Source organism: Nematostella vectensis, chromosome 2 (assembly GCF_932526225.1).
Source record: "Nematostella vectensis chromosome 2, jaNemVect1.1, whole genome shotgun sequence".
Taxonomy (NCBI): domain Eukaryota; kingdom Metazoa; phylum Cnidaria; class Anthozoa; order Actiniaria; family Edwardsiidae; genus Nematostella; species Nematostella vectensis.
Window position 1 is genome coordinate 11,462,791 of NC_064035.1, and position 13,572 is coordinate 11,476,362.

Sequence of the window (13,572 nt, forward strand, 5' to 3'; positions counted from 1 at the left end):
AGGTATTATAATATGGCTTAAATTGATTGCATGCTGGCTCCGCTTTTAGGCAGTGCCTTAATATATATATTTAGCCCGTTCGTTTCTTTGAGCCCGCAACCCGTTTTCCAAGAGGCCTGACCTGACCGTTGTAGTATGTTAGCTCCCTTTGTATGGCTGTGTATGGCGTGGATTGCTGTGGATGGCTGTGTATGGTGTGTATGGCTTTGTATGGTGTGGATAGCTGTGTATGGTGTAGATAGCTGTGTATGGTGTGGATAGCTGTGTATTGCGTAGATAGCTGTGTATGGTTTGGATAGCTGTGTATGGTGTAGATAGCTGTGTATGGTGTGGATAGCTGTGTATGTATATGTGGGATATCTTATATGATACACTTCAGGATGCGTACTTAAAGTACTTACCCGTAGTAGTAGTAGTAGTATCAACCGCTGAAAAACCGCAGGCTCGAACAGTACGCCCGGGGAAAAGTGCATACATTTTGAGATGGCTGGTGAAAGAAAGCAGTTATAATCCAATTATGTCCATACTGAACACTCCAGTTTTCGCCCGAGGTGTTTCCGCGTATGGGCATGCCATAGCAGCATGTATGACAGTACGATATACACACAAACAAAGTCAAGGTTATCTGAAAAAGGAAGAAGTTGAGCAGTTCAAGGAAGATGGCGTCGTATGTTTACGCGGTGTGTTCACAGAATGGGTAAAGATCATTTCAAAGGGGATCGACAAGAACGTGTGGAACCCCAGCAAATTTAGCGAGAGACTGTACAACAACGACAAAAATTCACCATCATACTTCAATGATTTTTATAACTGGAAGACAATAACGGAATTTAATGAGTTCGTTTGGAAGTCACCAGCCGCTAGATTAGCGAAGACTCTCATGGATTCTAAGGTATACTCACAGTATACTTACAGGAATTTTTTATGTTTCATGTTTCAGGTTCTGTGTAACTATCATCCCCAGTCGTAGGCCTATATATAAAACAGCCAAAATTTCGTTCAGGGCGGCGGGGTAGTAGGAGGGGTGGTGGTGGTGTGTGTGTGTGTGTGTGTGGGGGGGGGGGGGGGGTTCACATTGCAAACAGTCAACCCCCCCCCCCCCCCCGTCCTTAGCCAGTCCTGGGCACGCACACCTGAATGATGCCGCATACATATCTATGTATGTTTCACTAAAGAAAGTAAAAAGGATAGGAAGCCTGAGAGAACATAAAAAGTGAGCTAAAGTGAGAGAATTTACAAAAAAAAAAAAGAAAAGGGTTGCTGCCTCCTCGCTATATCTACAATCAAAGGAGACACAAAAATTGATAGTGTCTCTTTCCAATGAAAATACAGTAGTAACTCCTAAAACCTGTATTTATTAGCAAAACAGTGACAGAGTAGCAAGTGGAGAGTACAAAAGATGCTTATTCTAGTCTAAAAGCTCTCTATTCTTCAGGGGTTCATACCCCTAAGATTCCCAATATGAAAATAGGGTAAGGACACCATAGCAGCCAAGCTTATTACTGTCAGTGATATGACGGAAAAACATGACTTAACGCTTCAAATAAGCTCATTTCGGATCTAATAAGGCAGAAAATTTCTCTAAGTACTTAGTGAATAATAGCAAACAAAATATCAAATGCGACTTTTTTTTAATTGATGCGACTTTGTGTCATTGAAATTTGAGCTTTCCATCCCTGAGCTCATACATAGCACAAAGATGATAAAGGAAAAAATATCTTAAAAAGCAAAAATCTGGGTATGTGCATTTCGGCCTCACGTTATTTGTATTTCGAAAATCAGTGTGGAACACAAGGAACCGATGGCCATTGTAAGAAATTGTGTCTTCTTTCTCTATCTCGAATTGCGAATTTTCCAGGTTTTTCCGTCATGTCACTGTCAGTTAGACCACAGTTATTTAAAATATTTATATATTTTTGCTGTTGTAGAGAGTGGCATTTTACCATGAGCATGTGTTTACAAAAGATCCAGGGAGTTACCGCCCAACACCATGGCACCATGACCAGGCATACTACCCGCTCAATGGACAACAGGTACACTATACCAATGTCCCATGAGCAGGCATTCTACCCACTAAATGGACAACAGGTACACTATAACAATCATCCATGACCAGGCAATTTTCCCACTATGGACAACAGGTACACTATACCAATGTCCCATAAGCAGGCATTCTACCCACTAAATGGACAACAGGTACACTATAACAATCATCCATGACCAGGCATTCTACCCACTAAATGGACAACAGGTACACTATAACAATCATCCATGACCAGGCAATTTTCCCACTATGGACAACAGGTACACTTTAACAATGTACCATCACCAGGCATTCTAACTGCTAAATGGACAACAGGTACACTATACCAATGTCCCATGAGCAGGCATTCTACCCACTAAATGGAAAACAGGTACACTATAACAATCATCCATGACCAGGCATTCTACCCACTTAATGGACAACAGGTACAATATAACAATCATCCATGAACAGGCATTCTACCCTCTAAATAAACAACAGGTACACTACACAAATGTACCATGAGCAGGCATACTACCCACTTAATGTACAATAGGTATACTATAACAATGTACCATGACCAGGCATACTACCTACTAAATGAACAACAGGTACACTACACAAATGTCCCATGACCAGGCATTCTACCCACTAAATGGACAGGTGCACTCTAACAATCTACCATGACCAAGCATTCTAGCCATTACATGGACAACAGGTACACTATAACAATCATCCATGACCAGGCATTCTACCAAGTAATTACGCAGCTGCTTTGTCTCCTATTATCTTTGTTCTACAAAGGAGTTCTTTTGTCTCTATTCTTTTCGTTCTTTGTGTCGAGGTGCGGATATTGTTCATTTGCCCAATCAAATTGCAGCTTGTAAGAGCTGCGTACTGACCCATTCTACCCACTAAATGCACAACAGGTCACTACACAAATGTACCATGACCAGGCATTCTACCCACTAAATGGACAACAGGTACATTATACCAATAATCAATGACCTGGCATTTCACCCACTAAATAAACAACAGGTACACTACAAAAATGCCCCATGATGAGCAGGCATACTACCCATTTAATGGACAACAGGTACACCATAACAACCATCCATGACCTAGGCATTTTACCCACTAAATAAACAACTGGTACACTACACAAATGTACCATGACCTGGCATTCTAACCGCTATATGGACAACATGTACACTTAACAACATACCATGACCAGGTATTCTACCCACTTAATGGACAACAGGTACACTACACAAATGTTCCATGACCAGGTATTTTACCCACTAAATGGACAACCGTTACACTATACCAATCATCCATGACCAGGCATTCCTCCCACTAAATGGACAACTGTCCCTGTTCACCCAAACACTGTGTTTATTACCTCTGATGCCAACAGAACATCTCTTTCTGGATACCCATAACCCCTGTCTACAAGCAAGCCTGCCTGCGTTATGTAAAGGCCTCACACAAATGGAACAAGTGGTTTATTCCAAGAAAATTTGAGACAAATAAAAACTATGATGGCAATCTTAATGACAGCAGTGAATACGAAGATATGGTGGATATTGATGCTAACCCCGAAAAATATGAATTACTATCATGGGATTTGGAGGTAAAACTGGAAAAATATGACAAGGAGCAGACACTAAATGACAGTAAGACTGTCAACATTATTTCATTAAATGGATTATGTTATCACTCATATAAAACATAGTAAAAAAAACACAAAGCTTCAAACCATAGTTTACTAAACTGTGTTTAAACAGACTATGGTTGCTCTAAATCTTGAAACACTCTACTCAGGTCGGTAAGTAGGAGAGTGTACAGGGTGTCTTCCCACCCAAAATGTCTACTTTAGAGGGTGTATGCTTTGGTCACTGTTGGTGATTGGCACCCTCCCGAACTTACATATTTATAGATACAATTAATTTTAGCAGAGGTAGCACTTACACTAGTACTCAAGAGATAGAATTGACACCGAGAATTTTCATAAGGTTTAGCCTGTTTTCAATTGATTTCAGCATTGGTTCTTCTAATGTATTAGTTCTTTTAATGTATTATAGATGGTTGTTGCTTTTTGTACAGTATATGAGTCCAGTACTGTATATATGTAATTGATATTTACATCAACCTGTTTTACAGCCTGGGGATTGTATCGCCTTCAACATGAGAACAGTTCATGGAGCAAGTGAATCAGTAGATGATCAAGGACGTCGAGTGCTAGCCACTCGGTGGCTGGGGGATGACATGATACTTGCGTCAAGACCCTGGGCTGTATCCCCACCTATCCTTCCAGGGAATCCCAAGGGGTGTAATGGCATGTCTGTATTTGACTTGCCAGAGGTTTTTCCTGTAATTCTATGAAATTGAATGGTGAATCTGTGCAATTAACCCATTGATCCCCCACCAGCCAAAAAATCCACCTTTGTTTGCAAACATCTGTTAGCACAGCAGTAAATTGTTATACCCTAGGGCACACTCCCAATATGATAAAAGCTGTTATTATTTTAATGATTTAGCACAGCGACAAGGAATAACAGACATTTTCAAAGCACTGTTAGAAAGTTTTGATACCGCTAACTAGACAGCAGTGTTTCACTTTGATGGGTTGTGAAAAGTCAAAACATAGGGGGGTATTTAGTAATGTGAGATTTACTATGCACTTATTTCACTTACACTTTTTTCATACACATGAAACTTGGCATAATGATTAAAACAATAGAAAGCTCTTGAGTATTTCGGTCTGCCAATAAGTTATTGAAGTTATTAAAACTTGTTGAAATAATAATAATATTATTATTATTTTCGTGTTTTCTATAACTCTAGGATTTTTGTCAAGTACAATTATTTCTCTGTTTTTTTTTGAATGACCTAAAAAACAGGGGTTGATATTATACATTAAGTGCGTATTAAACATAAATAAATGTGGTAAATTAAACTTAAAAAAAACAGGGATCAATGGGGTACAGTAGAAACAGTAACACAGCCTTTATCCTATAATTAATATATACAAAGTAGAGAGTGCTACTGCATGTGATTAGATCATTGCGTTGACAGACATCATTTTTGAAATGTTGTACGGTACATTTAGCTGGTTCTGACAGATTCTTTTTATGACTCCTTTTTTTATTTGGGTACATCTTGAAACTCACACAAAAAAAGTTTGTTAAAAAGTTTTCTATTCCTTTCAGGTGATAGATTTTTTTATTTTATTGTAGATTTTTATTTTGAAGATTATTTAGATATCCTTGTTAATGCACATTTTCATGCACCCCATGGTGTGCTCATTTTACATACCTTCTTGGAGCATTCCTGGTAATATAGGTAATATTAGCATAGGGTTCATTTCTGGGTAATTTTACATACCTTCTTGGAGCATTCCTGGTAATATAGGTAATATTAGCATAGGGGTTCATTTCTGGGTAATTTTACATACCTTCTTGGAGCATTCCTGGTAATATAGGTAATATTAGCATAGGGGTTCATTTCTGGGTAATTTTACATACCTTCTTGGAGCATTCCTGGTAATATAGGTAATATTAGCATAGGGGTTCATTTTTGGGTAATTTTACATACCTTCTTGGAGCATTCCTGGTAATATAGGTAATATTAGCCTGCATAACTGAGACAGCTCTGTAATTGATGTCAGTTCCCATATAATAGGGTTGAGTAAATAGTGCATATATGTACAAGTGCAAAGCAGTATGTAGTAAGTAGTATGTTTTTTCCCTCCCTACCACCTGGTGGCAGAGAGAAGCTTTATTTTGTCTAATTTAAGTTATTCCTGTGATATTTTTGTTCAGGCAAATAAACTTCTCTCTTAGCCAAACTTGCAAGCAGTGTCTGTTTGTTATTGTTGTTTTTGTCTTACTAATTATCCACTGCCTTACTAGTCCTACAACCTCATACTCTAATTAAACTCAAGTGGCCTCGATAGTTTCAGACAATGCCATGCATAAGTTTGTTGTGTATTGGACATCCCTTGTTGTTGAAGAATTTAACTTTTTTCCAATTATATTATACCCTAGTTTAAAAAAAAACCTTATTATTGGTGTAGGACACTTCAAACCACTATACACCTCCTATAGTTATGCACTGACTGATTGTTTGTGTATCACAACAAGCTACAGTACACTAACACATTTTCCCATCCTTTGCTGCAGTTCGGGTATAAAGGTGCTAATTGCCTAACCATGACAGCTCTCTGTAAATACAGTTGTAGTTCATAGATGTTATATTCTAAAGCATGAGGTTAAGTGAGTTCAGTTCGCCTTAGTATTCATTGTATAAGCACTTCTATTTTCATTAGTATTTTAGACTGTCTTTTCCTCTCACCCACCCAGTGACAGAGAAGCTTTGTTAGTCAAATTTTAGTTATTTATGTATCATTTTTGTTGAGGCAAATATAACTTCTCTCTTAGCCAAACATGCAAGCAGTGTCTCTTCGATTTTGTTATTGTTGTCACGGTTGGGGAATTCAATTTTTAACACAATTTTTATTTGATTAACATGCAATTGAGACAGTCTATAATAAATCTATAATATCATATAAATCATAATTTACTGTCATCTGCTGATGAATAATTGAAATAATCAAATGTGCTGAATGATGGCATACTTAAGTTCCTCATGGCTAATCATGCTTCATTGATAAAGTAGTTATAAGCAAATGAAATTTAATTCACAAAAATCTAAACTGTTTCAAAAATAACTGATGAAAAAAAAAATTTCATAACAATTTCCAGAAAAAAAAACTACAGAAAAAGCTGGTACGAAAGTGAGGTAACAGTATGTAAAACTAATTAATTAAACAAAAAATATCATTATCACAAAGTCGATGAAATAAAAATAAAATAACATCATATTTTGTTATATTCACTTGACGAACAGCATTTCTTGGAACTCTGAATGGTGAAAATGATACCATCCTAAAAAAGAAAATTAATTTCAAGTTGGCTTATATAAACAGTAATCACATGAGTTTACAGTATTCACAAGTCCAATCCATCATAGAGATGCTAAACCAAGGTACTCCAAACTTGATAAATGAATATATAACAATTTTTAAAAGGCCACAAACAAAAGGATATATTTTTTTGCACTTTAATTTACAAATGGAGAATTAATTTATAGATACCTTTACAAGTATAGGGAAATCAACCCAAAATGCAAGATTCGGTAGGACCTCCTTGCCTTCTGCTCCCTTCTTAAACTTGTTGAATACTATTCCAGTTATGAGGTATACTACCACAAGGGTAAAAAATCTGCAAGATAACAGGTCCTTTATTTTTATTATACAATTTTGAATAGTTTTTGGAGTTCAAATAATTCATTCAACCAGAAATTTATAACATTTAAAATGTTATTCAGTTTTGCAGTATTTTAATTGCTACTCACATTATCAGCAATATTGAACCAACACTCAACCCACTCATGCACACATATTTAGAATGGAGTGTGCTTCTCTGGAATATATATAAAAAATAATGCATTGGAAAACAGAACACTAGTTTACATAATAACCGAGAAAGAAATGAGGCAAAATAGTCAACTATAATTATATGGAGATGTTATCTAACTTACAAACACCCTTGTGTCCATATCTGATCTAAAAGGGTCTAAAATGCCATCGACACCTTCTCTGCACTTCAATTGAATATGGGTAGTTGTTATTCTGCAAGAGAAAGATTACTATACTCATAAAGTAATAACCTATTATTCTGTAGAATAATCTGACTATTATATTTTACACCATTGTATTTTAAGACCTTTTGTTTCCACCCCCTCCCTTTTTTAACCAAATTTCAGTTGTAGCTCAAAAGATTGTGTTTTTATATTTTTGCCTCAAAGTGACCTGGAAAATTTGTTATTTATTAATTGAATTTTCAACAGTGCAGAAGGCACAAGGGAGCTAGGCTTCAAATCAAGTGCCCCCTTGAGTCTATTGTTACATAGTAAGCATTGCAAGCACTGTCACTATGGGTGGTCACTGCCAGAGGGTTTACTGCGCCCCCAGTGGTTCTTTTACGTCCCTCCGGTTCAGGATAGTACAATACAGCTTAAGGGACAGGACCTCTGCTTTAGTGTCTTTATCCGAGTAGATTGGAAACACGGAGAATAACTGACCTCAACTCATTTGTGACACATTCAAAATAAAAGCAGGAACCCGGAAAAAACCTTAGTCTGAACCCGAATTCAAACATTGGGCCAAAGCAGTGGGAGGCTGGTGTGTAAACACACTAAGCCACCTGTGCTTCTGAATTGGAAAGCTTCTTGTACATGATTGCAAATTTTTGTAAATGCAGTACTCACTCTCCGACAGCCTCTCCAGTAAAAACTAAGCTGCAGCTTCCTGATGTTCTATCCAGAACACACTGAGCCGAGTCTTGAGTACCAATATTAAGAAGTGATGTGGTTGCTATTGTTAAACATGCCTGGAAATCAAAATGTTTGGAAATCAATCATGTTTTTAATAAATCTTGATACCCATGGAAACAGAAAGTGTCAGCTAAACACAACTGCACACTTTAAAATGGACTTGCCTGTCACACAATACACTTTGCAACTTCTCTTGCAAAAAAAAAATAATTACAAGTCGCACATGCCACCTCATACATTATTTTTTTATTGTTGTGGAAAGTAAAAGCAAATTCCGACCTTGAGAAAAAGAAAACCAGTTGCAAAGGGGGTGCCACACATTATAATGCCAAATTCACAAGAGACAGGGCCTTTAGGTAACAGACTAAGTGAAGAGCATGTAAAGAAGAAAAGCCAGAAAGGTATGATAGCATTGTTGTCAACCCAACTTGGACAGACATTCTCTCAAAAATAAGGCTGTAATATATGTTATAGAGTTCAAAATTGGTCTATTAATTAGCCTTTTTGCATACCTCCCTCTTCTAACAAAATGAAAACTTTACCCCCCTTTGGGCACCTAGCTTAAAGGGATTAATTGCTCAAGCCAGCATATTGTATTTCAGTTATCTCTAGTCTTGATTGCTAGCACACGTTCACAGCTTCACTCTATAATTCTTTGTTCTTTTCAACGTTTATATATCAAGCTCATATTTTTCCCGCCCTCCCACCCTGGGCTTTGTGTGAAGGGTGGCAGAGAGGTTTATTATTATTATTTTAGTTTTTCATTTATCAGTTTGTAGTGATTTTATAATAAACTTCTCTTATGCCAAACACAAAACAGTGTCAGTGGTTTATGTTGGGTTGAGGAATTAAGGTAGGATTAGAGTAGGTGTTGAAGTGATGAATTAGTAAATTTTCTGTTTGTGTGCACCTGAATAATGAAGCCATTTCAAGTGAATGCGCTTGCTCTGTTTTTAAAATTAGTTTTTCCATTCAAATGAGCATGCACTGCTTGATATTATTATTTGTCCATGCGGTTAGACAATTATGACTTCAAACAATTTCCCAAATATGCCTTACGGTTCTTTAACATCTTAAAAAACTTAAAAAAAACATTCTTGTGGGTTGAGTTATCAGTGTTATAGCACATGTTCATGTTTAACCCTTTCACTACTGAAGCCCAATGTGTGTCACATCCTGCTGTTCCTGGAGCCTAATTAGCATTCCCCACTAATTTACACACCAAAACAAAACATGCATGCTCAGTAGGTTTTGGAGGCAGATTGTAAAGAATAAAGCACAGAAACAAGTAGTGCAGATAATGAAGTTTTTAATGAACCAAAATATTGGCGTTTTTGCCACTATTGCTTAGAGCTATAATGATTTGAATTTACAATTTCATACAAAAATTCAAATTTCGCGCCATCTTCTCTACCAATGATCTCAAATTTTGCATCATTTACAAGATTATTGTTTATCTTAGACACAAAATATAAATAGAACATATAATAACCACATCATAGCCGAGTCCATGGACACGCTGTCTGTTTTCTTGCCCAAGGTAAACTTTGTAGTTGCACACATAGCCGTTGTTCGCGTCGGCCGCCATCCACACTTTTATGCCGTATTTCATCGGCTTTGCAGGCATATATTGGCGAAAGCAAAGTCTTCCCTTGAAGGCAATCATTCCCTCATCGACTGATTTGTCCTTTGAGGGCTCGTAAGCTTGCTGGATATTTTTTAAGACATCGCTCAGTACCGTGCGAACTTTAAAGAGACTGTCGTAATCGGCGTCCCTATGTTGTAGCTCGTTGTTCGGATTGCTGAAGTGCAGGAATTGGGCGATCTCTTCAAACCTTGTCTTGGGAATCACGTCCTGAATCCCAAGGTTTCCAAATAGGGCGTTTTGAGACCAATAAAGGGCTTGCTGTGGCAAGGAATTAATTCCCATCACTAGCGCTACCCCAAGGAACATGTGGAGTTCGTCGGGAGTGACGTCCTTCCACTTCGCCAGCCGTGCCTCTCTATCGGCCTTCTGCCCGATAATAGATTGTTCATATCGGTTAGTTTCGTCAGAAATTAAACCAATAAGTTCATCCGAAAACATCAGCTTTTGCATCTTCTGATACCGTTTTCTTCAACCGTTGTTGCCCGGTGAAGTCCTCAAGGTCGAAATGCGTGAGTTGCTCCGACCAATTTTCAACACTATCTTCGTCGCTCTCGTCTTCGCTTTCTTCCTCAGAAGAACTGCTTTCTTCCTCAGAAGAAAGTTCAAAACCCTGAAACTCATTTTTAGAATTGTTTACATCATCATTCTCGTCAGGATTAACACCAAAAATCGCTCTAAATTCGCTCGCATCGATCGCTAAAGATTCCGCCATGTTTGCAGTACAGGGGTGACTGATATGTTTTTGGTCGGCGCTCACGCACTTCATACAATGATAAATTATGCGCAGTTGGTGGGATTTGATTGGCTAATGTCGTAAGAACAATAGTCCACGTGTTTCCTGCAGCATGAATTCCCTAGGGAGGAGAGGAACGATTGTTTTGAGTTGTATGCAAATTGGCCGCTTTTGGCCGCTCCAGGAAAAACGTCACACTTCCGTTTGGCCGCTTTTGGCCGTTTTGATAGTGAAAGGGTTAATAAAACTGTGGTACAACAAGTATAGCTGTCTAAGAAATGCCCCATTTATGGAAAATGTGTCTTTTACTATCATTACACTATTGTGTTCTTTTTGGTAAGCAAACTTTAGCAAAACATTTATATTCCAATATGATGCAAAATTTCTTTGATGAGAGCAATGACATAATAAAGTATGGTTACATTATTAGGGTTATTGTCCGCTTTCATTTAGTTACATGTTTGACTGGATGGCAAAACAGGGATTAAAAAGCCATCATGAGCTACTGTACCTGCTTAAATTAGATAAAAGTTGATTTTAATAGTAGGATATTAGTACGAATAACAGAGGATCAGACATATTTATTCATTTATTGTTGTTTGGACTTATTATTGAGGGTGTAAAATGTTGTGGTTCTTTTTGAGTGATAGACATTATTTTTGTAAACAAAAAAAGAAGAATAGTATACCAGGAATTGATTTCTAGTACTTCAATAAAATGCAATCATCTTTACCCGTTTTTGGAAAGTAGAATTGTGTTTATCAAGTTGTTAATTTCTATTCTGAGTATTTTGTGGTATATGAAACTTTTGGGTGTCTCAGACCTATTTATACCCTATCCCCCTATAACTAAAGACCCCAGTTCATACATACATACAGCGACATTATCACAGGAATAAGTAAGAGGGACTGCAGGCTTCGGTTTTGTCCAAGGGTTGCAAGGGTTAAAATCATACAAAAATGATTTCTGGTCTGCTTTAGCATCTGAAATGTCTGAAAACCTAGATGGAAAATATAATAATCAGATAAAATGTTCAATAAGTAGTAGGGAAATAAATAATTTTATGTGCTTACACTTTTTTACTGGTGCACACACTAGTGACATTAAATGACATGACAACATAGGTGCGCGTACTCTTATGTTCAAGTGTGAATGGTTTGACATTAAGACATAAGCCTGACATATAGACACAAAAACATGTTTTTTTTATGTCATTATGTACATGTCGCACGCCTATGTTGTTATGATGTTATGTCACTAGTGTGCACAAGGCCTTTAATTTTTACCAAGCAGATCTAGGGGTGGGCTTAGTGGGTCCTGCCCCCTATTCTCAGACATTTGGAATAAAAATAACAAAATAAAGGACATCTAGGAAAGAACATTAAATCCGCTCCCCTTTCTTGAGACCCTTGCTTCGGCCCCCCCTTTTGGGAATTTCTGGATCCGTCCCTGCTTACTGGTTGTAAAGCCTGTGGTACAAAAAGTGTCCAAGCACTCATTCTTACATTATTGGCATACCGTGTAAAGACGTAAACTTCTCTGTATACATTGTTGGAATGTTGACGTCTCTATCATTACTTTATCTTTGGTATTAAAGTAAAAGTATTATTTCACTGTGTATCAGTGTTTCATAAAGTGGATGAGCAGTTGATTGTGATTTGACTGCTCACCTTGGCTTTCCGTCTTTGCCTGCTAAGTTTCTTAGGTCGATTTCTCCTTCATCTGTCTGACACCTACACGCATCTACCTTTTTGCACTCCTTAAAACTTCTGGCAAATGGCAAGGCCATCAGGAAAAGCCAGATTGCTGGCATATTACGTGATATAGCAGCAGCTTATGCGATATGTTCCCACACGGGATTCAATGAAGGGGACACACGACACAGGCAGCCCAAGTATTGAGTGCACAAGGGCTACTATTTCGGACCAATTATTTACTGAATTATATTCCAATTATATTACCAATTATATTCTGAAACTAATCTCGCAATTAATCTTAGTGCTTTGAAAATGTGTACTCGAGTCCTGCGTATGATTTTGTTTCGTTTCCCAGGTTTTTTACCACTACCTTTTTTTTTTTCAACCCTACTGTAGACTCGATTTCCAGCTCGTTTCTGTGAGCCCGCAGTACGTGCAACATCCGTTGGCACCAGGAGAGCATGGACACTTTGGTATTACCCGCCTTCGTTTATTTTGTCCTACTCCCCCGCGGGTTGCGTGTTGTTGTTTTGCCAACTTGATAGGAATGAAAAGAGATCATGTAAAATAACTCGGAAGAAGAAAACAGGTCTAACTTACGTTACCAAGATTGGCAAATATACTCACAGAAAGCTAAATCCCTGAATAGTTTGACTGTTTTGTTTGTCTGAGCGGCGAAGTCAAATGAGAAAGAAAAAACCTACGAGCGATAAAATGGCTGTGATACTGCGTTTGATTCAAATCCCGACACCAGCTTGTATAATAACAACATAATAATATAACATAATAATAACAACATCAAAGAAATACAGTAATATCTCCCTCTTTATTTCCTCACTTTTACAAAAGCTCAGACACTTCAGCTTGCTGGCTTAGATCATCACAAAAATGCATTCCGTCGTTACAAAGTAGTTTTATGAAATGTATTTTTCTTGGATTCCTTCTCAATTCACCGGAATATTCACAAAAATCAATATTATATCTAACTTACAGATTTCGTTTGACCATTAGGAAGATAATGAATGTTGAGAAACCACGAAGAAGCAGCAAATTAGAGCAAAAACGGTGATTG

The 13,572-nt window shown here is 37.5% G+C and overlaps 2 protein-coding genes across 2 annotated transcripts; one reads left to right on the forward strand and one right to left on the reverse strand.

Annotated features, from left to right (window-relative positions):
* Nucleotides 1-432: 432 nt before the first annotated feature.
* Nucleotides 433-5,873, forward strand: LOC5521102. The gene is made up of 4 exons (XM_032366452.2): nucleotides 433-892; nucleotides 1,929-2,033; nucleotides 3,441-3,656; nucleotides 4,187-5,873. The coding sequence occupies exons 1-4, from the start codon at nucleotides 518-520 to the stop codon at nucleotides 4,406-4,408; spliced, it is 918 nt and encodes a 305-aa protein (XP_032222343.1). The 5' UTR covers nucleotides 433-517; the 3' UTR covers nucleotides 4,409-5,873.
* Nucleotides 5,874-6,520: 647 nt separating this feature from the next.
* Nucleotides 6,521-12,885, reverse strand: LOC5521106. Its single transcript, XM_001640865.3, has 7 exons — nucleotides 12,474-12,885; nucleotides 11,680-11,803; nucleotides 8,357-8,478; nucleotides 7,628-7,718; nucleotides 7,442-7,509; nucleotides 7,182-7,308; nucleotides 6,521-6,972 (listed from the first exon to the last, which is right to left on the reverse strand). The coding sequence occupies exons 1-7, from the start codon at nucleotides 12,614-12,616 to the stop codon at nucleotides 6,904-6,906; spliced, it is 744 nt and encodes a 247-aa protein (XP_001640915.2). The 5' UTR covers nucleotides 12,617-12,885; the 3' UTR covers nucleotides 6,521-6,903.
* Nucleotides 12,886-13,572: the final 687 nt, after the last annotated feature.